Below are 24,743 nucleotides of genomic sequence, written 5' to 3'. Positions count from 1 at the left end.
ATATTTAATATTATCCTATAAGACATGAATAAAAGGACATGTAGTATTAACCAACAGTATCATGTTTCATCTCTTCCTTCCACCGCCCCACCTGTCTTCGAGAGAAATATGTATTTGGGAGCCCTCTGGGATTAATGTGAAAATATGTCTGTACTTTTTTGTCCATTTTAATTTAAAAGAACTATCTTGCTGAATCTGTTTAAACTCTGTAAGTTTTTGTAGTAATACTCTTATTTCTACAACGTTTGACTGGAAACAAAAAGGGGTAAATACTGAAACACCCAACAGTAAAATTATGCGATCAGGACTTTTTTTCCCTCTGTGGTATGTAGGTAGATACAGCCAAGCGAGCTCTCCCATTGATTAGGACTTCAGGAGCTGAACTGAAGGCATAACAAGTCAGATTAACCACTAACATAACTAGGAAGTGACAGTGACAGTATAAACCAATCATATTTAGATTTACAATAGGTTGGACCAATTTTGTGAAAAAGAAAGTCACTCTAGACCTTCTGAAATTTCTATGATATGTATAATAGCCATGGTCTAACCAGGTCTCACTTAGTTGTTAGAAATGGAAAACAGCAGCGGCAGCTTGACGGCAGGGGTCTCCTCTCACAGAGTCACTGTAAAACTGCTACAAGGCAATGATATATGTTAATGTATGTTACAAGCTTCAAACAAAATATGCAATGTCTTTCATAAGTTTTAACCCCTTAAAATCCCAGGCTTATTACATACTAAGGTGTATTATTCAGTAACTACAGGGACTTTAAACAGGCTGAGCTATGCTTAGGTTATAGAAGTGTGTAATAAAACTTTGTTCATGTTAGGGGTTGAATATCTGTGTTTAATGTAAAAATGAAGTTCACATGAAAAAACGTTCATATGCAAGCTTAGCGCTAACATACTATTAGAATCCAATTGGTCTGCTAGTAGACATTAGCATTATCATAGAGTTTTTTTTTTTTTTTAGTTTTACATTTATGGCCCAAACTGGAGGCCTAGCTCTAACAGTTGTGGCTCCGTGCTGGAAATACGCCAGAACGGAAGGAAAATGTGTTGCGCTTTCCATTTCATGTTGACTTTAAAGCTGTTTATCTGAGCGGTTAATCTTTATTTGCGCAAAAAATAATATTACATTTAAATCATAATAAAGTATTGCTTCTTTTACAAACAAACACAAATGTGGCATGGATTGAAAGTTTAGAGTCTGCACTTTCCACAGAATTTTTCTTTGCTTGTTCTATGAGTGAAAAGTAACTCTTCAAAATATGAGAGGAGGCATATACAAGCATAGCTGTATGCTATGGACAACCTAGGAATGTTGAAGCATTTGAAGCAAATCTAGGAAAAATTGTATTCATGTATTAATGGACAAGACTTTGGGGGTCATAGACTTCTATTTCATTGGCATTGTAACTCCAGTGGAAACCTAAAGAAGCAAAAATTTGGACGCTGAATATGTCTTGTCCGATCGATTACATGCAAATTGTGCAAAACCGTTCCTTCAATGCACCCTTAGTGAAATGTTACTGGTAGAACCACCAAAAATGCAGCTTTCAGCCCATTTGAATGAAGCAGGAGTGAAGGAGAGAAAAGATGAAGAAGACGAAAGGGTTCTGACTCCAAAAAGAGTAAAGCCTCGGGCTAAAGCCTCAGGCTACGCAGCGAGGTTGTTGGTTTTAGCATCGCTTAAGAAATCACACCAATGGCAATTACTGTATGGAGATTAGTGGGCACATAATTGCGGCACTAACGGGACTGTGTGGCTGTAGTGACTGTGGAGGGAACTGACTGGCACTGGGGAGTGTGATGGGGCAGATCATGATGTTAATACGCAAAAGGAGCTTAATGCATCTCAACAGAGCACACGCACACGGACACACAGTTACGGAACGTGTGCAGATGGTAGGAGCCACCCTCTAATCCTCTTTCTGCCCCTTCTTGCAGTTCTTCAGTTCACAGGTGTGCACATGTCTGTACTAATCACTAGTGTCTCTAGAGTCTCTTGAATCACAGTGTACGGTACACAGTACTGGGTAGAAGGCAGAGTCCACTTTTCATTTATTTCGCTTCTAGCCAAAACAGCCATTAAGTACACAGTCTATTTCTATTTCCTGAAAGGTTAAAAAATGATTGAAAGTAATAGAGAAAACAGTACTGGTATCAACTTAGTGGTAGATTGTGAGAAGCAGAAAATGCAACCAACTTCTAAGACTGAACTTTGGAGGAGTGGAAGAAAAGCCCTGCAGATTTCTTAGAAAAACTGAAAGCAGCTCTCTTGGAAAGAATAGAGGCTGTAATAAAGGCAAACAGTGGACAGACTAAATACTGAAACAACTGATATTTAGTTTTTAGCTATATTCACATTACAAGCCTTGTTGCTCAAATTCGATTTTTTGCTCAAATCCGATTTCTCTGACACGATGGTTCACAATCGTTTAGGTAAGTGATTCAGATCTTCCATTAATGTGAATGAACCAACGTCCTGAAATCACCCGCATGCGCATATTCTACTCAGTAACGTCACAGCTCTCAGCTGTTCATTATTAGAGCGAGACGAAGGAGATAAAGATAAGATACGTTGCTTTTCCACCGTTTACAGGCTTTAACGTCAGTTCGGCGCTACTGCCATGGTAACGCTGAATGATTGCGAATGTGCAGTGGAAAAATGCGCATGAAATCTGATCTGAGCGTTCACATTAAGGTCACATGGCCACAAATCCGATACATATCCGATCTAGGACCACATATAACAGTGGCTCAGGTCGGATTTGAGAAGATCAGATTTGCGTGTCCACACAGCCCTAAAAACATCAGATTTGAGTCACATTAGGGCAAAAAATGGATTTGTGCCACTTCAACCTGGTAATGTGAACGTAACCTTTGAGTCTTCTGTGTCATTTTCTGTTAAATATATTATTATATATAATATGATTTGATTTCTAGTTTTTCTTGACACTGAAAAATGAATATCTCACAATGGCATTGTGATTGGTAAATATGAATGTAAAACTTTTGTAGGGAGAAGAAACTTTGAAGATCTTAGTTCACTTTTTTCTTTGGAAAAGTCCTAAGAAAAAGTCTACGTCAGATTCATGGCGTGTTCTTAAACTGCAGAATTCTTCATACCTTTGTGCTCTTGAGTGTGTAGATTCTGTTCTTACCTAAGAACAAATCCCAAATACGAAAACATTGGTGAATGTCGGAATCTTTGGAAAAACTGCTTAAGAATTTCTTCTGGAGAACGGTTGGTGAATGAGGCCCACTGACGTACTTCACTCACTGACCACTTTATAAGCTCCACCTACCTTATAGGTCCACTATATAGGTGTACAGTTACACATTGTAGCCCATCTGTTGTCATACTACCCTCTACCCCACTCATATTGGCAAGTTTCCTTTTACCTATAAACAAGTATACAGTATAATGAAAAGCTATAGTGTACGCTATGTAGTGCGAAGTGCAGCAGGGACAACACTTAACATACCATAACACACCATACATACAGTACCTGGTAGAGCAGTGTGAACAGCAGACAAGACAAAAGGCATCATAAAACATTAAATATTAAATAGCAGAGCTGCTTCACTGCAGTAGACTGTGGTACACGCATGAATTGTTTCACTTTCTAAGCGCTAAGTGTGCTGTAGCAGAAGAATGTTTGCAGTTACATTATCTTTCCTCTCTAATCTCAGGGTCACCATGTTGCCCCATGGTGATGAAGAGGATGCCGAGGGCCGCGCGTTTGCCGTTGGCTACGAGGAAGACTACGACTGGCATGGAGATTACTACGATCGTGACTCTGTCGCCCACGATGACTACAGGTAAGAACAGAGAACATATCATGCCCTCTGCTCTGTGTGCCTACACAGAAGAGAGCGGGAGAGAGAGAGGATCGCATAAGCAGCTACATTCTATACAGAGAAAGTCAGAGTTCAGCTCAGTATTGCTTTGTCAACCAACACCCCCAGGAGTGCATTTGCAGTAAAACACACACAGAAGCAGATACTGTCAGCACAGGATAAACAGAAATTAGCAAGCGAGAGAGAGAGATAATAAGGGAGAGTGATGTAGTAGAAGAGATCACAGGTGGTATTTGTAATTATATTGCTACATATGTGGCAGTCAGTGGTGTGTAGAGTTGCCTAAACACATAGTCAAGTGAAAGTACTATTACTTCAGTAATATAAGGAAAAGTAAATGTACCATTACAAAATATAGCTTGAGCAGAAGTACAGAAGGGGAATTCCATTGATTTTTCAAAAAAATTCATTCTCTGTGACGCAAACAGAGTAATTCTGAATGTTTTGATGTGAAATTGTGTGAAGAAAGCTTTCAAATTTCTGTATAATGGTGGTGATGGGGACCAGAAGCCTCGATGTCTACTGCGCTAACAGTCGTATGCACGTATAGTACCATGGCTCGTCCTTCACTCTTTCTTCCTTTGCTGCGTTCTCTTTCTAACAGAACCAAGAGGAAGTCCAGCAGTTCACCCTCTCCTGCACCAAAGAAAAGAAAGAAGAAGAAAGGCAGAAGGCACAGCCGGTCAGTCACTTCAGCATCACCTATCACTTTTGTGTACTTAAGTAATAAAATGAAAGTAGCTGTAGTTCATAAACAGAAAAACAACTTTCTATGTAATATTACATTTCTGAGTAGAATTAAATCATCATACTTTTATGTTTACTTCAGTATATTTATAATAAAGTATTTTACCTCACTACCATAGTTTTTAATAGCCACTACAGAGCAGAATTTGCATTTTAGCATCTAAACTAGCTAGGAGAAACTGGTTAAAATTTAAAAGGTTAAATTCCCAAAGGCAGTCAAAGCGTAGCAGTGTCAGTTTCATCTCTGTTCAATTTCAAAAGTGTTAAAGAGATCATGAACTATCAGATATGCCTCCCGAAACTTGGAAATCTCCACTTTTCACACTTACAACTCAGCTTCCAACCTGAGGAAAGATGCAGAGAAACAATGACTGGTTAACTAATCCTGTCTGAATAAGTACTGTGTTTAGTATTTCTTACTTTGTTATTTTAGAATAACAAGCATAACGTGGCTTTATTAAACTTAAAGCTGCTGCTTTGATGCATATAGACATGTGCCAAAGTTTGAACACCCCTGGTCAAATTACCTGTTTTGTTGATTTTCTAAGTGAATATAAGTGAACACATCTTCTACAGGGAACACACTTAAATATGGCACTTTTCTGCTAATTTTAGTGCACAGTTTCCATTGCTGAGTTTAACATATTGGAAAAAATAAAATATTAAATATGAAGTGTTTTTCTGTAGTTAAATTAAGTTAAATTAGTTCTGTGTTAAATTATTTTACTTAGAAAATCAACAAAACATATACACTCTTGTGCAAAAAAAAGGGGCCAGTCCCAAAATGGCAGGCATTAAGCTTTTTAAAGTTCTTAACAACAAATCATTAAACAAACAGATGAAGTAAATATGGAATATTTTTCCTATTTTTTTCTTTAATTGATTAAGTTTTGTGGGTAAATTTGCAGACAGCCTTTTATAGAAAGAAGAGTTTGTATTGTTCCACTCAGCATTGGTGACTTCAGACAGTTGAAAAACATTGCTAAGGCACTACTTTTAAGTGCACTACTTTTGTAGTATACAGACTTGATTGTGAATGTGGTTGTTTTTATATTGGTCCTACGAAAAGGAGGTTTAGAGATAGATGATCTGAACATAAGAATGCTATTGTTACCCAGAACCCTAACTATTCTATGGCCATGCATTATAAGGCAGCTAAACGTTCGAGCCCTAGCTCGTGGCGAACAATGGCCATTGAGGTTGTTCCAAAGTCCATTAGAGGAGGTAATAGATTAAGGCAATTACTTTGCTATGTTTTAATAAAGGCTTTTTATACTTTTCTAAAATTTTTTCTAAATCTGGGATTTATTTTGCACATGCCTTGTGGATGTGGATGGATACTTTTTTGGGTTTTTTGCCTCTCCCAGCATGGAACCATTTCTTTTTAGTTTTCTGCACCCATGCCCCAGGAGCACATGTCTTTTTGTTTCATTTTTGTGACCTCTGTAGCGCTTCTTGATTTCTGTTGTAACATCTGTTGTGTTTACTGTGAGACCAAATATTAGCCCAAAACCATCAATAAAAACTATTATCTTTAGGGCTTCGCACATTTTTTGCAGGGAAATGCAGTTTGACCAGGAGCACCCAAACTTTATAATAGAACTGGATGTTCTATTATGAGTGCGTATTGGCTAATTAAGCTAATGTAGCCTAATGTTCAAACTAATGAACCTTGTGCCTTTGACATTATTTTAAAAATGTGTAGTTAATAAGCATTAGCGGAGCATACTCTTACTTAGAGGGGAATCCCATTTTTTTTTTTTAATTCGATCATTGAGATGTAAACAAAGTCATTCATAGTGGTTTGATGTAAACTGGTGCATTGATGAGAAACTTGCTGACACATTTCTTTACAGTGGCGGTGGTAGGAACCAGGAGTCATGCTGTCTACAATGTAATTCTAGCTATTTTATTTAGTATCCAAAATCAAAAGTGAACCTAGACATGTCGTCTGAGTTTTTATTTGTAATGTTGATGATTATAAAATCTGAAAAATAGGTTTTCTTTAGGGACTGTTTTACAATGGTTCACAAATATGTTTTAGGCCACAGTCTTCTCAAAACTGTTGTACAACAGTGTCTCAGGTATCTGACAGCATGTTCATAACCATTTAATGTTATGTGTGAGGGAGCTTTTTGAGGCCTTAAACTTTCAGACTTCTGGTTCCTGTCACCACCAGTGGGAACCATTCTGACTCTCCAGAATGGGGCATTTCACATCATACCACACTGCATGACTATTTACATCTTAATCGTTATGCAAATTATGCAGGTATTTTGAAAAATCAGTGGAATTGTCCTTTGAATTGGGATTTTCAGCTGCTGGTTTTGTATTTGCAAAAGCTCAGTTACATCTCAAGCAGCATTGCTGTTAAAGTCCCAGCCATATAGGTTTATTTCGTGTATTTGCTTATTTAAAGTCTGGAGTTAAGACTCGGCTTAGCACTGCATTTGAGTGGCACATTTGCGAAACTGTGCTGCATAGTTACAGCTCCATGAGTGACAGAATCGAGACTGTCTGAAGGGGTTTTTTATAGGAAGTGAAAAGGGGAGCCAGAAAAATCAAGGCAATATCTGAAGGGAAGAGAGAGAGAGTGAGAGAGAGAGAGAGAGAAATGCACACTGCCATAAGAAACAACCCAGAGAATTACAGTAAGAGTAGGAGAGCAAACTGAAGTGGCACCGAAAGGTAACCGTGACAAGCAGGAGAGTCACAACAAATTTTATGAGATTACACGGAGCCAGAGCAGTAACTCCAGGCAGTTCAGATTCAAAAAGACATTTTAGCACAGATGTAGAATAAAAATCTGAAATCACTTGTCATATTAATATTTTTGGTTACTTTACATATCACAGTGATTCGTACAATGTGGATGTAGATTTAAATATTAAAAACTAGACACCTGACAGTATTGGTAGATATTTTATTGAATATTTTAAGTATTTTGGGTACAACATGACAGTATTTTTGCTTGTTGTTGATACCAACATTTAACAGTGAATATGTATATCTTGTACATACACCGATCAGGCATGACATTATGACCACCTCCCTGTTTCTACGCTCATTGTCCATTTTATCAGCTCCACTTACTATATAGGTGGACTTTGTAGTTCTACAATTACAGACTGTAGTCCATCTGTTTCTCTGTTAGTCCCCTTTTACAGTCTGTAATTGAAGAACTACAAATGTATATCTTGCTGTACAATGCTAAACATTGAGACTTACAAAGACCTACAAATGATCTGGATGGTCATGACTTGCTGGACATGTACAATTCTTCCTCATTTTAGACACATCTTAATTTTAGACATAATAGAATCATTTTATGTATAGTCCCAAAAGTATGTGGAGTATCACATCCATGTATGCATCTCGTAGAAAAAAACAAGGGCATTAACATGAAATTTGTCCTCCTTTGCTGCTGCAACAGCCTCCCCTCTTCTGGGAAGGCCATGCACTAGATTTTGGAACATGGCTGCAGGAATTTGCTTTCATTCAGCCACATGAGCATTTGTGGGGACATGCACTGATGTTGGGCAGTGAGGCCCAGCTCACTGTCAGGGCTCTAAATTCATACCTCACAAGGTGTTTACTGGGGGGGTTAAGATCAGGGCTCTGTGAAAGCCAGTCAGGTTCATCCACACCACTTGGCAAACCATTTCTTTATGGACCTCATTTTGTGCACGGGGGCTCTTTCATACAGAAACAGGGAAGGACCTTCTCCAAACTGTTTCACAAAGTTGCAGTCGCACCATTCTCTTGAAAAAGTGTGCTGCAGCACAACTAAGAGGAACAAAATATGAGAAACAGCGCCAGCCCATTATTCCTCCTCCACTAAACTTTATAGTCCTGGCATCCAGATTCATCTCTCTGGAATTCTGCTGCATAATTAATTTTACTTCCAGTGTTTGTCTGTGGAGATAGATGACTGTACACCTAATTTATGCACCTGTTAGCAATTTGTGTACCAGAAAAAGCCTAACCCACTAATTAGAAGTGGTGTCCACATACTGTTGTTATGTAGTGTAGTATTTTATTTAATATTTCAACAACAAGAAGTTAGTAAATAATAAATATTACTGTCTATCAATAGTAAGTTTTTGTCCAGTTATCTGCCTGGAGATTGAACACCACTGTTCAAAACTGAGGCATTCTGGATATTGATTTTATTATAATTTATTCTTGATACTAAATACAGCTTAGACAGATTTTTTAGAAAAAATTAACTAAGTATTTGAAATGTATAATGTTGTATTGCATCATAACAGAATCATTTTATAAGGGCTGTCAAAGTTGACACATTAATGTGTTAGTACGATAATTTAACGCCATAATTTTTTAAAATCCTGATAATGCATTTTTGTAGTTTTGACTCTTCAAACTATCCATAATTCTAGGCTAAAACTGATGCATGTTGCTTTGATTGAATCTGTGATTGTAGCCCTCTCGCTCAAATACAGCTTTTAAATGGCTTTTAAAGTGATACTTTCAGAAACTTCAGCACACTACACTGGACAGTACACCAAGAGCCTCCACTGTAACAAGAATCAAGGTGTATGAACGAGAGGCTACAATCGTGGAGTAGTTGGAACCAGTGACTATATATATACACACATACACACTCACACACTTGTTAGTTGGAACATGCAGCCACTGTTCTCTGGCTAGACATTGGTGATGAAAACTGGAAACTGTTCTCACTCTGTTGAAATCACGTATTTGTCATGTTCAGGTTCGTGTTCATGTTTAATGCAGGGTTCACATAATGAAAGTAATGTTACTGAATTACTGAAGGTAATACCTTCTGATGAAACTTATTTTGTCCACTCATATAGCTATGACAAAATGCACTGCTTGTAAATGGAAAGGTTTTTCTTTAAGGTCAGTTGCACAACTAAGATAGATAAAATTCAATACACAAACTAATATGATTAATCCTGATTCATTATATGCATTTTATGCTTATTTCTACAGCTAAATTGGTTTTATCAAAAAACAGTGATTCTAGGGTTTTGAACAGTGGTGCATGTGTGTCTGGGGGGATGTATTTTGTTTGTCTTTGTGTGTGTATATATGTGTGCACACAGTAGTCTCATCCCTCTGTTTCCTGTCTCTTGTAATCTGATCCACAGAGTTGACAGCTCCTCCCCCACTCGGCGAGGAAAGAGGAAGAAGAGCGGCAAGAAGCACAAGAGAGACAGGTGTGTGTTTATGTGTCTGTGGCCACTAGTGAACCTTATTTTACTTTTTTACTTTTTTTTTCTTTTTTGTCCATTTATTAATTCTAACACACGTATTGCAGGAATACTGTGGTGAGTAGGAGGATAGAACAGAAATCATTTTTTCTGCTAAAGCCCAAATGACTTTATTTGTCTGGAAATACAACACAAGATTAAATAAATTCCACTGCAAGCTTTGTAAGACTGCACAGAAATACAGGCCCGTGAGTCAGACCAGCTAGGTTTTCGAGATAGGAAGTGCTTTGGCTTGACGTACTTGTAACAAAAAACAAACGCATGAGTAAAGGCTGGATTTCTTGCTTACTTGAATAACTTCTCAAAACAGTATAGCGGGGATGTTTTCTAGGCCTGTGTCTCACTCTGGATGGCTTATCGATCTGTAGCTACTAGCGTTTAGTTTGGACTGATAAAGCCAGTAAAGCGCCGATAATCAGAGCCAGTTTAAATTCTCTGTGAGAGCTGAGATTCTAAGAAGTGTGGTGATTTTAGCATGCAGTGTACATCAGACAGATAGAGCAACTCTGTTGGTAGAGGCTGAAACTGAAATACAACAGAAAACTCTTCGGCAGTGCACACCTCATACGTCAAATCACAGCTTCTGCAGTCTCAGCCTCATGAGGGGTCAAAACTATTAAACATACATTACTTACTTACAGCTGTACAGAAGCCCTTTTCTGACATGGAACAAAATCTGCTCTTCTCCACTGCAGCACTACTCAATCAAACATAACTAATATAGCACAGCTAGGTAGTACACTTCATTTAAAACCAGCTAGATTTTAATGATTTAGTTGTTGATGTACTTTGCACTCATTTACACCAACATCTACTTAATTCTTAGTATGTAATTCATTATGGTGTCAGACTCAGTATCAGCGAGAACTGAAAAACATGCTCATACTCATACTTGGTCTGAAGTAAGTCTTTAGCTTTCAATGTCAATCAATGTCATTTAATCAGTTAATGTAATGTGAAGTTTTATTACAGGTGATTTCTGTTGGTTCATTCATCATTCAGTATTTACATGTGAAGTAAAGCTGCCATTAACATTTTAGTTCTGGTTCTAGTTTGAGCCAAAAGATGTAAACAAAAGTAATATAAGTAGACGGTCATATTTTATAATGTACAATAACAGTGATAATGCCCACCTTTCTGAATCCTCCAGTTCTCTGTTCTAACTGGGCTCATTGGTTTTATGTATGTCTTATTTTGTCTGTCTTGTGGTATTAGAGCAATAAGCCACGAGACTCCTTGTGTTATTGTGGTTTTGCTCAACACCATGCAGGGTGAAATCCCTGTAACAGCCTCGAGTGGCTCACTGCTATTAAAACAGAGAAACCTTGGCACCTTCATACATAATGCAGTTTATATGTGCAGTCAGATGTGTATATCAAGTATTTTATAATGACTTCAAGCCTCAGCCCCGTTTTAAAACTGAATATATCCATTCTATATTTATCAATTTAGAGCTTGAGAAGAGATGATAAAGCACAAGCACGTGTCAAAGCAGCATCAGAAACTCGTCTTTTCCATGTACAAAAGAAGTTCTGCAGAGAGTAGACGGCAGTTCATCCTGTCTTTGGTCTGTTTAGACGTCTTTGGTCTTTATTGCGTTCATACTTCAAACAAACCGCACCAGAGTTGAAGCAAACCAAGACCTCAGTAAGCTCAGTCTGCTTATTTGGAGCGCTCCAGAGTTTTAATGACCGCATTCTCACTTGCTCTAACGAACCACGCTAACAGAGCAATCACACCAGGGCTCGTTTTAATCGAACCAAACCTGCCAAGTGTGAATGCACCCTAAGAGGAGAGAACCCGTTGACTCAGACACATTAGTAATAGAAGCCAATGGGCAGGTGCTTTTTTAAGTAGAGGGAAACTACAGTGCCTGTTAAATGATGATATGCTGTAGAGTATTTTAAATTCCTCCCCGTCTAGTTTACTTTATTCCGGCTTTTTTTATTATTATAATCTTTTTGTGATTTGATGAGCCTGAGAGAATGAGAACTGTTCAGCTGACGGTTGGCAAAATAGCAGTTTTTGCCAACCGTTGGTTGAGCATCACACATTTTCATGCAAAATAATAGCATCTGCTAGGCAAAAGCTTTTTTGGGCTTCATGAAATATTTATGAGGCTCAAAATCTGCCTGAAATATAGGTTACATTACATACTCCTACATTACATTGCACAAAGCTCTCTCTCATAATAACCTCAAAAAACAGCGTTGAAAAGAGAGAGAAGAGAGGTCTGTCTCTCTCTCTCTCCTTCTCTCTATCTTCCTCGCTCGCTCTCTGACATGAACTGGTTCCTGTAAAAACTCGGACGCTGCGTGACCTTCAGAGGAGAAAAATGAGCCTTTTTCCAAAATACCCACAATCCTCCCCTCTGTTCTTCCTCCATCCCTCCTATCATTCTCTGTCGCACCCCTCCTCTGCTTCTCTTCTATCTCTCCCTCTCATGTTGCACTGGAGTTACACTGGCCCGCTAGTCTCGCTTATACCCCCCTAATCAATTATGGATTGAGAGCGGAGAAGAGAAAAGAAGAGAGGAGGATGAGTCCCTTGAGTCAGATATCCTAGAGGAAGAGTGGAGAGAGAGGGGTGGAAGACTGTTATGACAGTTTGTGACTGGCCCAGGTTTAGCTTACACTGACCATGTAAAACGCAATGGTCAGTGTATAATACACTCACACAATGCAGGGACCCGACTGCCCTCTTTCTGCAACAGGACGTACTGCAGTCTGTAGTAGATTAAAAAAACATGGTGAAATATTATATTTGATACTGTACTCACTTGTAGCTCTTTGTAACAAGCAAATACCACATTTGTGTATGTAAGTAGGACATATTTTCTGTTTGAATTTGATGAATTTGAATTTATTGTTGTGTGGTCTTGTGTTGTTAAAACAAAATCCATTCTTTACATTTCTTCTATGTTTTTGTCATTTGACGTTGAAACAGGCTGAAAAAGGTACAGACTCAAACCTGATATATGAGCTCAATCAAAAACAAAATACCCACTTTAGGAGGCTAAAAATTCCTATAGCTAATAATATCGGTAAATATATATTTTTAGATTAAAATTTTACGTTTTAATTTCAAACTTGCTGCCTTACTGATGGATTTGATTGTCAGTTCTTAATTGTTCCGCTTCTTAAACTCAATATAAACAACAGAACGTCACAGTCAGTTAAATTATATAAATATTGTAACACTACCAATAATCATTTTCAAATTTAGTTCTCCTCTTTAAAAGTTTTTGTTGTGTGTTAGAATGTTAGTCTTATGCAGAAAGTATGTTAACCCTTACTTAGGAGGGTTTATGTTAACCCTTATTTACGAGAGATTTATTTTTTCATTTACGAATTATATATCATGTTGGCTGTAAATAAAGGGAGAACAGCAAGGGCCCTGAAACAGAGCCTTGTGGTACACCATATTGCACTCTTCTATGCACTCCTCATTTATATTTATCAATTGGTAGCAGTCTGTTAATATTATGGTGTTTTGGGTTCTAATTCACCAGTTCAGTATATATCGCTCAGGTCCTGGTTGATACAGAATGTAAACTGAATGTAAATGTAACTTATTACATAACAATGTGTATCATGTAACAGTTAATTATATAATGATGTTATCAAATTTAAACCGTACAAAAAAATTACAGTAATATTTCTAGAATTTTAATGATTAATTATGCTGATTAGTGACCTGTTGCAACAAAAACTTCAGGCCACACAACAGCTCAGTGTATAGAGTTACAGTGACCTTCTGTTGTTCTTTACCTGCACTGCTCAGAACTTTCCTGTCCCAGTCAGTTTTGTCTCGCTTAACCATGTAGGATGGGCCACGAAGCAAGATAGAATGCAATTTTCTTTTCTCTGTAAAGCATGAATTTGTGCTTGTTTTTCTTGCATCATTGAATTTTAACTTTTAACTTACCACCCCACATAAAACATACTGTTCTCTGACAGAACAAAGGAGTGAGAGGAGACAAAGCGGCTGGAGTGGAAGCAAGAGAGAGAGCGAGAGAGCGAGACAAGGAGGAATTATAGGAATAAGGATGTAAATGTTGCTGTTTGTACGCTCCTCTGTCTCTGTCTCTGTCTCTCTGCAGAACAGCAGGAGGGCTGCAACAGTACTTTCTCATCACCCTGTGGTGCCATGACAGCTTTATTTGAGTTCTTTCCCTCGCTCTCCCTTTCCTGCAGAGCCTCATACAGAGAACATGACTTGGTTCATTGGTAGCAGCTTCACAAACAGCACACGCAAAAAACACATACTGCTATGAGTACAACCAGCAGCAGGAGGGCTCCCAATTACTTACATTTGTACACTTCCCAACACCATCAGTTACATATGCTGTCAGAAAAAAGGACAGTGCACAGGTACAATCAATATAAATGTAAAGTAATAACATGGTCATTAATGTCCAGTTGGTACTGAAACTAAAACTGAAACTACTGAAAATAAGTAAAATATACACGTCAAATTCATCCAGTTTTTCACTTACCGCAGATCCATATATTGTTTCTTTAGTTTAGAACTGGAGCTATGAGGCTAACATTGCTAAGTAATACTGAAACTCAAAGTTAAATAGTCCAAATTGTTTCATAAAAATACATCCCCAACAAAATTTATCTCAACCTGCTCAAACTGTATCCAAGTCTTCAGGTTGTGCAGACTTGCTGATGGGGTTTAGAGCACAGTGTGATTTACTATGACCTATAAAAATGAACAAAATGAACTTCACCAATATGGGCAGTCATTTCAGACAACACTAGGGCTGGTATTCACAAATATGGCTTCCTCCATATTTATCATGTTTATGACACGTCTGTGTGACCTTAATGGTTTGAAGAGAGGTTTGATAAACGTTCATAAGGTGAAATATTTTGCATATCTTGTCTCTGTACTGTTTTTGTTTAAATACATGCTGTTTGCATTTTACCTACTGTCCCAACTTTTTGGGAATAAGCTTTGTAAAATGAGTATTTCATGTGGATATTATATACACCCCCGGAATATTATGTACATTAGCAATATGTGAGTGTTGTAAACAGCTATTTTGATTAACAGCATTAAGCAAGGTGTAGTACTGCGCAATAATCAGATACCACTTTTTCATTTATTTTGTTTTTGGTCAAACCAGGCTTTAAGTACAATTATCCATTTTCAGCATCTGGAAAATAGAAGAAAACTTATATTTAACAAAAAAAGTCCTCAGAAGCCTCAACAACTAAATATTAAATTATTCAGTGTTTAGTCTGTCCATTTTGGCTTTATTACAGCTTCCATTGTTTTCAGAAGACTTGCTTTCAGTTTATCAACAAAAATTGTGTATATTTCTGTCACACTTTCAAAGTTCAGTCTTAAAATTTGGTTGTATTTTCTGCTTCCTGCAATTTAAGTAATTTTAAACACAGACCTTCTTTAGACCTTCTGAGCCAAAGTGCTGTGGAGATCAGCATTTACCCTCATCTAATGCTCTGATTTCAGTTCATGAAGGCCTTGCTATTTAGCTGATAAGCTGAATCAGGTGTGTTCAGTGAGGTAGTGTGCTGAAGTCTGCAGTGTTTTGGCCCGCGAGGACTGGAGCTTGACACATGTGCCTGAGACATATCTCTGGAAGAAAAAATAACTTGTACTGAATGGTCGTTTAGAATTGCACAGAATTCTAGAATTGACAAGAATTGTACTCTTGATGTTTCCGTTAAAGTGGCCAGTGAAAAGTAGTCGTGTTTCTATTATAGGTTAAACCTCATCTGATTTCAGTGCAGTCCCTGATTGAGATTTTGTTCACAGCCTCAAATCTCTCTCTCTCAGGTCTGCATCTGGGTCTAGAAGAAAGAGGAGACACAGGTTCGTACACACTCTAACCCCCAGCTATCTCTCAGTGCTAGGGTAACCTGCCCTTGACTACTGTCAGTCTATTAAACAAGTCCTCGGAATAAAATACTAAGGGTTACATCAAATTCAGTCCTTTCACTGTGTTTCTCCTTCTGCGGTAGAGAAACTCAGTTGTGCTCTCTTTCTTTAAACTGCCATCAATTCTGTTTTTTTTTCCTCCTCAGGTCGGGCACTCCGAAGAACAAACACAAAGACAAGAGCAAACTGAGAAAGAAGTGAGTTTGGATTCCTCGACCGTTTTCAGCCTTAATCAAATATTAAATGCGATCCGTTGATTTTGGAGCTTTGTAGGTGGCTTGTAGGACAGATGGCCTGTTTTTGTTGTTTTTCCATTTCATTTCTGAAAAGGATGCAGATGACATTTTGCCAGGGAGGAGTGATTTACACTCAGTTGGTTTCAGAAATGGCTCTGGCAGGTTTAGTAATTTGTGTGTGTATGTGGTCGTGCACACGTGTGTGTCTATGTGCTTTTGTGTGCATACGTGTGCTTACGTGTGCCTCCAGGTCTCCAGTAGAGTGTGCCAGCAGGAGGCCTCAGCACAGAGGAAGCTGCTGCAGCTCTCGCAGTGCCTCTGTCTCCTCCATCGCCAGCATCTCCAAATCCCCCAGCAGGTAAACCCACATGTCTATAAGCCGCTGAACAGGAGGATCAAGCGCCTGAACTTTTATTAGGAAGACAGTAAACATTGCTTTTGTTCCTCCGTTTTAGTCAATTTTTTTAAACCCAATTTTCAGTCGTGGCTCATTTTATCTACTAGTTAGGTCTCCCCCTGTTACCAAGCTGGGAGGCTGAAGGCCACTACATGCTTCCTAGGGAGTTTTTCCTTGCCACTGTCGCCACTGGCTTGCTCATGGGGGTTTGGACCTGGATTTCTATTTGTAATGCTGATTTCCTTGTAAAGCTGCTTTGTGACAACACCTATTGTAAAAAGCGCTATATAAATAAACTTTACTTACTTACTTACTTACTCGCTACGAGACATGTGAAATAAGCCACTGCATCTATTCAAGCTACCCGTAAAGCTGAGGTTACACTACATGATTTGTACTCCGATTTTAGCCCTGATTCTCATTCAGGCTGAGTCAGTGCTAGTTGACTCTAGTCTACAGATTATGGGGCAGCTGGGATAGAAATTTGAGTAATGTGCAAAGGCCTCAGATTTGACTCTGAGTGTATGTAAACTAGTATTGCACACTGGTAATCTACCACATACATACTGCTTGTTTTAGAAAATATACTTGAAACAAGCGAAATTATCTGATAATATGATGAGATCTTGCAATAATCTTAAAACACTTCCAATATGACAAATATTACCTATATTGACTAGATTTAAGATCAATTCACTTGACAAAATAAAATTTTTGCAGTGTTACTGGCACACAGAGACTGTAGCCCATCTGTTGATGCATGATTTGTGTTAGCCATCCTCTAGCTCAGGCACGTCAAAGTCGGGACCTTCTGGGCCAAAGTGCTCTGAATTCAGTTTATGAAGGCTCTGCTAATGACCTGATGAGCTGCAGTGTTTTGGCCTGCAAGGACTGGAGCCTGACACATGTGCTCCAGCCTTACATCTGTGGTCAGTTTCTGAGTGGTGGACCGTTCTCAACCTAGCAGTGACACTGACGTAGAAAAACCAGTGAAAAAATTTCAGGCAAAATAGTTCTATAGGATCATTTGAATGACAATGAAAACAATAAATAGTGGTTAAAAACACTGCCAAAGTGCCAACTAAACAATAATGGTATTCATTATCTTCAGTGACCACCTATTCTGTGTTCTCAGGGATTTCATGGCACATTCTGTAGCCTGCTAACTGTTTATATTTATTGTGAATTTATTTTTTAGCAACTTTTTTGATAATAAAACAGTATTTTCTTCATTATCTATGAAGAAGTTTTATGCTTCATGCATTAATTTAAAAGCATAAGTAAAACGGCAAAAACACCTTTCTTTCAGGTTTGTTAATTTCACTCCATCACTAGAAAAAAACAGGTGGGCTTTGGTCTGTAATAGGGGTGTAACGATAAGCATATTTCATAATACCATACATATTGTTGATTTTGCATCACAATACGGTACATTTTTCGATACAGAATAAGAAAAGAAATATTTATTTTTTGATAATTCCCAAAACTGTCATTTTCTTAGAGGACAGAATATAAAAGAATAAATAATATAAACAATGTGCAATATCTTTATAGCAGAAAACAAAAACGTAAACTATAAGGCTACATCTCAATATTAAATGAACAGAACATTACAAGTTCATTTACAATCTGATGTTTTGTTTCTGTATAAAGTGTGGCTCTTACTTTCTGGCTGAAACGAGTGAGAGGGGATTTTCTCACATGGCTCAATCACTCAGCAAACTGCAGAATCCACAACCAAATAGAGGTGAACTCTGCAACAAATGCAAGTGCAAATCAGTCTCTTTTAACATCCCCATGGAGAGAATTATTTGTTTTGCCTGTTCAGTATCAGCACTGAGCAGGTGCTTGAATCCTGTGAGGGGAAGAAGCTCTTGTGTTCTTGTTTTCACCACAAGGCTGAAGTTGGCTTCCTGTTCGACATTCTTATTTCAACAGAATGTTCCATTCCACCTTAAATGGTGCAGCAGTAACGTAACTGCTACTCAGTTTAAGGTGGAACAGAGGAATCAAATAAGAAGCATTGCTAACTTCAGATTTGCGTTTCTTCTTGCTCCAGTAACTGACACATTTATGTGATATCTTCACAAATATGGTAGCATATTTAAGGTATTCGCAGGTATTTGATCCTCACATTAGGCAATGTCAGCGATCTGTCACTGTTCTGTCTACCACTCTTTGTCCAGGATTACTGTACTTGACTGAAAAACAGTTTAGCTAATCCAGGCTAAGCTAACCAATGTTTTTCCCCGTCCTGAGAGCTGTGTAGTATTTTTAGTAGTAGTTTTTTGTGTTCATGGTTGTCACTTTTAGGAATATAAAGAATTGTGTTAAATAGAACTATAGATCCTATTCACATTATCACACATTTTATAGCAAGAAATAATATTAACATGCATGTCGTGACACCTCTGGTTTGTAACTGTGCACCTATACAGTGACCTAGAAGGTAGATTTGAGCTTATGAAGTGGCTCTGAGTGGAGGATGTGTAAGTAGTTAGAGTGGATGATCAATGTATGTAGGTCACTCTTTACTATTTTTTTTCTGTACACATGACTGATCTCTTTTCTGTGGATGTTTGAATGACTGGATGCCGAACCACCCACAGGTCGAATCCGAAGCACAGGGCGGACGGACACAAGCCCGGTGGGAGGTCCAGTCACAGTCCATCCCCCTCCCTCGGCCCAGACCACGCCACCTACCGGCAGAACGGCCACCACAGTAACCGGGTGCGGAATGGCAAAGACTCCGGACCCAACCACCTCGATGGAGAGAAAGCGAACGATGTATGTAGTCTCCTCTATTTCACCTCTTCGCCCTTCTCCCTACACTGTTCACTCGAGTCCTCCCACTCACATGGTCTCTCTCTCTCTCTCTCTCTCTCTAACTGCCTCCCATACTGACTTGATTGTTCTTCCTCAGTCGCATATGTGTGAGCTGATTCTTGTTTATTTATTTGTTTGTTTATTTATTTATTTATGTCCCCTGCTTACACCTCTTTGGCTCAGTTTTGTGACTATTTTCCATTCTCAGCTGGATTTCATGTTTGTTGGGGTAAGGTTTATTTTTTTTCCTGAACAGCAGATAATCCTACTCTTTCTCTTGATAGCGAACCTCAGTTTGTCTCTGTGCACACTTTAATATTCAGGCTTCATAGCCTGCAGAGGAAAAGATAGGCTTGCGGAATTGGAAATTTAACCAGGGTTCAATTTCAAAGGCACCAGGGTTGTTTAACTTCCTACATTTCAGCCAACAAAGAGTAAAAAGAAGCATATTGTAATCGACTTGTCAACCTCTAGGTTTGCGTGGGTACATGAATCAACTCCCTTTTGCAATTTTATGTGAAACAACAACGAAGAAAATCATTTTACATGTCTTGAGGTTAAATGCAGTATAAGACCAGGGAAGTAGAATTTCTGCAGTGTTGTGCAGAAAGTACAAAACGTATTGTGTAGTAAGTTGTGTAGTGTTACCAAGACAATAAAAGCAGGCCAGGTGGCGATGTGCTTAATGAAACGTCTTCAAACAAGGACATATTCTTTCTCAGTAATTTTGTACTTAATATTCAAGATTTTACTTAATTTTTTACATTCTACATTGGCAATAAATATTATTTCTTTAACATATTAATTAAGTGTTAAACATTATTTAGACTTTTATTCAATATAACTATCCATGATCCATGATAAAATTTTTGCCAGCTCTAGCTTAGAAAACCTTGTAAGAATCAGTCACTGCACTGTCAATGCCAAACCTGTGTCAAGGAAGGTGCAGTCGCAGAATAACTCATTCGAGTTACCCAAGGGCAGGCATGACGGAGTAATTGAGGGATGTGCCGCAGAGCGCCGTGCCAAACCATTGACTTCTCTCAAGATTACCTCGACAGAATCCACCGGCTGTAAACCACGCTTGCTGCTGGACGGCCGCCGCCTTGTGAAGTGACATAAATCACTGCAGATTAAATCCAGTAGATTGAAATTTCAGTCACAGTCAAGTAGCTCGGAGATGACAGAGCGCTGCCTTCAGAAGAAAAGAGTTTAAATGCTGTCAGGGCGCAGCCATCTTTCTTCCAGTTTGTTGCCTCCGCCCTGGGCTATAATTCCCAAACTTCAGTCGGACGAACTTTGATGAAGAAAACCAAAGCCCAGACAACTAGAAAAACTGACCCACGCAATAAAGTTGTACATGTCAGATTTCAGAGCTTTTGCAGCCCTCTCAGCTCTTCAAGTTTGTGAAAGTTTAGGATGGGCCTTTTTTTATTCCAGCATAACCTCAAGGGAAAATGTAAAAGGAACATTTACACTCCTTGATAAAAGTGAGGAAGTACCCCGAAGGTGCAAGTGAGAGAAAATGTGCAGTATACATTCACTCTACACTTTATTACAGACCTACCCTGTGCATCCACTCACTGGCTACTTTATGAGCTGAACCTACCTTACAGGTCCACCATATAGATGTACAGTTAGATTGCAGTGTGTCTGTTGTTGTATACAATTTGTCAGCCTCTACCGAGTTTTGCGGAGTTTGATATAATCTTGTAATAAGAGTACAAATTACTAGAGGTGTTCCCTCTAAAATCCCCTTGCAATACTCTACAGTCCAAATTGTGATCGATAACACAAGAAAAAACAACATATCACTAACCAGCGAAATAGTATTTTCCTGTATTTTAAGAACAGTGAGCGGCCTGTAATCTGACGCTAACTTTTACTCCCTGTCCAGAGATTAGGCTAAAGTGTTCTCCATTTTAAAAGGGAGATTTTTCTTTGGAAGAGTTACTTTATTTGTAAAGTATGTGATGCTTTTCCCACACATGCAACAAACATCTTAATTTGTAGTATTATTAGGGAACCTTTAAGCCTTATTAGCTTAAGTCTGTGGTACTAATGACAGGCTTTTTGCAGGTGAACAGTGTTGGCAAGGCCACCTTTCCTTTAAACTCTGCCTTCACAAGGCACTGGATTGCTGTTTGTTCCCACCCTTACAAATCTACATTCACGGCTCCAATAAGCCCAATGCGCTCAGTGTACTTTCATTGAGAGATCACGCCTGACCCTGCAAGACTACCATTTCCCCCATTTATCACTGGTTTCTGACCACAGGGCTGCTGTTGACCTGATATTAATTCAGTGGTAGACTTTTCTCAGCACACCAGTGACACTGACATGGTAGTGAATTGGTATTTGTGGTTTACCTGCAGGTTTCCCACAGATAAAAACGTGACAGTGTAGACCAATGAAATCAGTCGCAGGTGGAAAATGTAAGCGACCCACACTAGTTTAAAGACCAATAAAAATGCAATGATTTTAGACAAATGAAAAGAAGACGTGGGCGGAGTTGGATAGGTCCGGCTCCACCCCTTTGGACTTCTGGTTCTGCAGCGAGTGATAGAAATTTTTCAGGATGTCTCTGAACTTTGTAGTTGCGAGATCACGTCTGGCCCTTGGAGGCTTACGCAGTGTGTTAACAGTGAACACAAATGCAGTAGCAATTATGGAAGAGCTTCAGATTTTTTTGCATAGAGTCAGAGAAAGCGATTCTGGCTAGGTAGGTTAGGTTGCCTGACTCAAATGAAGATTCTAAGGTGATTGCGTGTGATCAATCATCAGTCTGCACTGTTTCAAGCTCCACTCACATTCTGGCTTCGTACCCCGGAAAAAAGGGTAACCAAATTTAGCACAGGTACTCAGATAGTGGAACGTTGATAAAATGGCATTGGAAATTAATACAAAATGTCTGCTCATGGATTTGTTGCCGTACCACACACTACCACACACCCTGATAGAAAAAAAAAGGCTTAACTGTACACCAAGGTGGACCTGTAAGGTAGGGCTTTCTAAAGTTGTCGATGAGTGTATCCAGTCAACACTGTCAGTAAATGTTTAGCCAAGAATCTGATGTTCTCTTCATGATTTGGGAGGAGTTTCCAGTTGTATTTTCTTACCGTAAATATTGGTACCTTAACAGGTTTCCTCCTAGTAGTTTGCATGCATTCTTTTGAGGAGGTCTCATATGCTCTTTCTCTCCTTTTTCACTTGCTTGCTTCATCCCTCTCTTCTTTACTTTCTGCCTCTGTTCATTTTACGTGATATCTTCCCACCAATAAATGCCCAAACTTTTCTGTCTTGTTTGTGTAAAAAGCACTCATATGCTTTGGAACTGGACCAAGTAGGTTAAACTGGGTATGTGTATTAGTTTTTCTTGTCAATACAGTTTGAACGCTCATGTTCTGCCGAGTAACACTGTAGAACTCCCCCCTTTTCCTCCAGATCGATCAGAACTTGACGGCTGTCTCTCAAGTGTTTAAAAAGCCCTTCTTTTACTTGCTTCTTGTGGACTACCATTTCTGACCTGCATGTTACCTTCCGGGTGGCAGGGTCACCTCTGTCAGACTGTCCCCTGATGTTGACTGTTTCTCACTTCAGATAAAAAAGAGAGGTGTTACGAGTTTGTAATTGCTTCTAGCCCGTCCCCATGCACTTTCAGCCAATCAGCTGTGTGGCGTGGTGACCGGTTGGTTGACTGGGAGTGATGGAATTGCAAAGTGCAAGCAGTAGGAAACCTCTTAACGATTACCAGTCCCTTACGAGACGGCAGTAGCTAATTCCAAAGGATTCTCTTTACCCCTCCTTAACACTGACTTTGCTGCTGTAACACATAATTTTATATTTCAGTAGCTGTGGAATAACAAGGGTTTTTCTACTCTAAATCTCAAATGATTTTATGTCTGACTAGGCAAATGGAAAACTCGCAGCTATTACAATAGGACAATAGGAAGCGTTTAGTGGAGGCGTTACTCTAAAGGGACCCAAGCCATTTAGAATCAGGCCTGACTCTCATTAAGTACATTTGCTCCAACACAGCCTTAATGTTTTTTTATAATGAAACTGATCCTTCTTCCTTTTTCCTCAAATGTCTTGCCTATTTTTGACAGTTGCTGAGAGCAAAGAGAGTCCTACGAAGGATACCATGTGCTGTTAGTGCAAAGTTCCCAACAATGTGACTGGGGTCCCTTTGAAATGTGCTGACTTTAGTTCTCCATCCTAGCAGTGACTGCCCTCCACTCGACAACCTCCCCCCCTCCCCTCCCTAAACATTTTCCCACCTCCACCTGTCCATCTGTGGTGTGTGTGCTCTTCTTCTTTGTTGTCCTGACATGCTTTCTGCCCCCCATCGACCGTAGTCTGCATGTTCATTCCCTTCCACGTTTCCTTCCGGCAGGTTCTATCCATGCGACGGGTTTCACCTTGTCTCTCATTTGACTATCTAGAGCCCCCCACACCCCCCACCCTCTTTAACCTTTAATACTACGTGGCTGCACATATGTCCAAGCGAAAAAGACAGCAATCCATGTAGATTTTAGTTTGGTTTCTTTGGTTTCCGTTCTTGTTCATTTGTCCTCATTTTGTTCCGTATGTTGGCCGATTTTGTTTTGTTTTTTTTGGGGTTTTTTAGTTTCGATTGATTTGTTGTTTTTTGTTTTTTTTTTGGTCTCCTTCTTAGCTTTGTGGTCCAAATTACTTAGCTGGGATACTAAAAAGAATTCATTGTCTTTTTCCCATTTCGCTGCGGAGAACTTTCCTTTCTCCCTCCCCCCCTCCTTTTTTTCTTCCTTTTCTTGTTTTTGTTAATATTGCATACGTGTCTCTGATTGAAATGGAAGGTAGGTAACGCTCTGCCTACGCACGTGGTCTCTATGCAGATGAGAATGTGACAAGCACCCTAGCTTGACTTCAATGTTTTCTCTCTATCTCTCTCTCTCTTTCTATCTCTCTTTCTTTCTCTCTCTTTCTTTTTCCTCATTTATCTATGATGACAAAAAAAAAGTTGGCGGATTACTTTTCATTGTTTTCCTTTCTTCTTTATTAGCAATATGTTCTCTATGATTTTTATTCAGTATTTCAGCTTTTATTTCTTTATTTATTTTGTTTACCAACCTTAAAATCTACCTTTGCTCTCATGCTGAAGTCTTCAGTACACTGCCCTCCCCTCAAGTCCATCTCTTGTCTCCGTTCTTCTTCTTTCCGTTTCGGTAGAATGCATTCATGTTTGTGCCGCATCCCTTTTTTGTCTCTTGGTGAAATGGTACATTCGTCTTACAGTTTTTTTTTCAGTCATTTATCTTTTAAACCTTTTTTTTAAACTACAACACTAATTTTTTGCTTCCAAAGTCTAAGGTTGCTCCTACAATCCTGCGTGCATTAAGTAGTAAAGGATGTATTTTTGGTGCTTATGTTAATGTAAAATGTAAAAAGCTTTAGAGTCATTTAGATTTCTTTATACACATATAATATTTACTCAGCAGGTCCTAATTCTGTCTT

At 38.8% G+C, this 24,743-nt stretch overlaps 1 protein-coding gene across 1 annotated transcript in view; it reads left to right on the top strand.

The window, feature by feature from the left end:
• srrm3 (serine/arginine repetitive matrix 3) overlaps window positions 1-24,743 on the top strand; it is a 67,678-nt gene that overhangs the window by 30,608 nt on the left and 12,327 nt on the right. Inside the window, exons 3-9 of the mRNA XM_036580520.1 lie at window positions 3,703-3,831; window positions 4,475-4,552; window positions 9,753-9,821; window positions 15,687-15,722; window positions 15,935-15,985; window positions 16,275-16,382; window positions 19,031-19,208. Coding sequence (XP_036436413.1) covers window positions 3,703-3,831; window positions 4,475-4,552; window positions 9,753-9,821; window positions 15,687-15,722; window positions 15,935-15,985; window positions 16,275-16,382; window positions 19,031-19,208 — 649 coding nt within the window. The remainder of the gene's footprint in view (window positions 1-3,702; window positions 3,832-4,474; window positions 4,553-9,752; window positions 9,822-15,686; window positions 15,723-15,934; window positions 15,986-16,274; window positions 16,383-19,030; window positions 19,209-24,743) is intronic.

The sequence above is a fragment of the Colossoma macropomum genome, unplaced genomic scaffold (assembly GCF_904425465.1).
Source record: "Colossoma macropomum unplaced genomic scaffold, Colossoma_macropomum, whole genome shotgun sequence".
Classification (NCBI taxonomy): Eukaryota; Metazoa; Chordata; class Actinopteri; order Characiformes; family Serrasalmidae; genus Colossoma; species Colossoma macropomum.
Note: the sequence above shows the minus strand (reverse complement) of the source record. Positions and strands in the feature narration are given on the sequence as shown.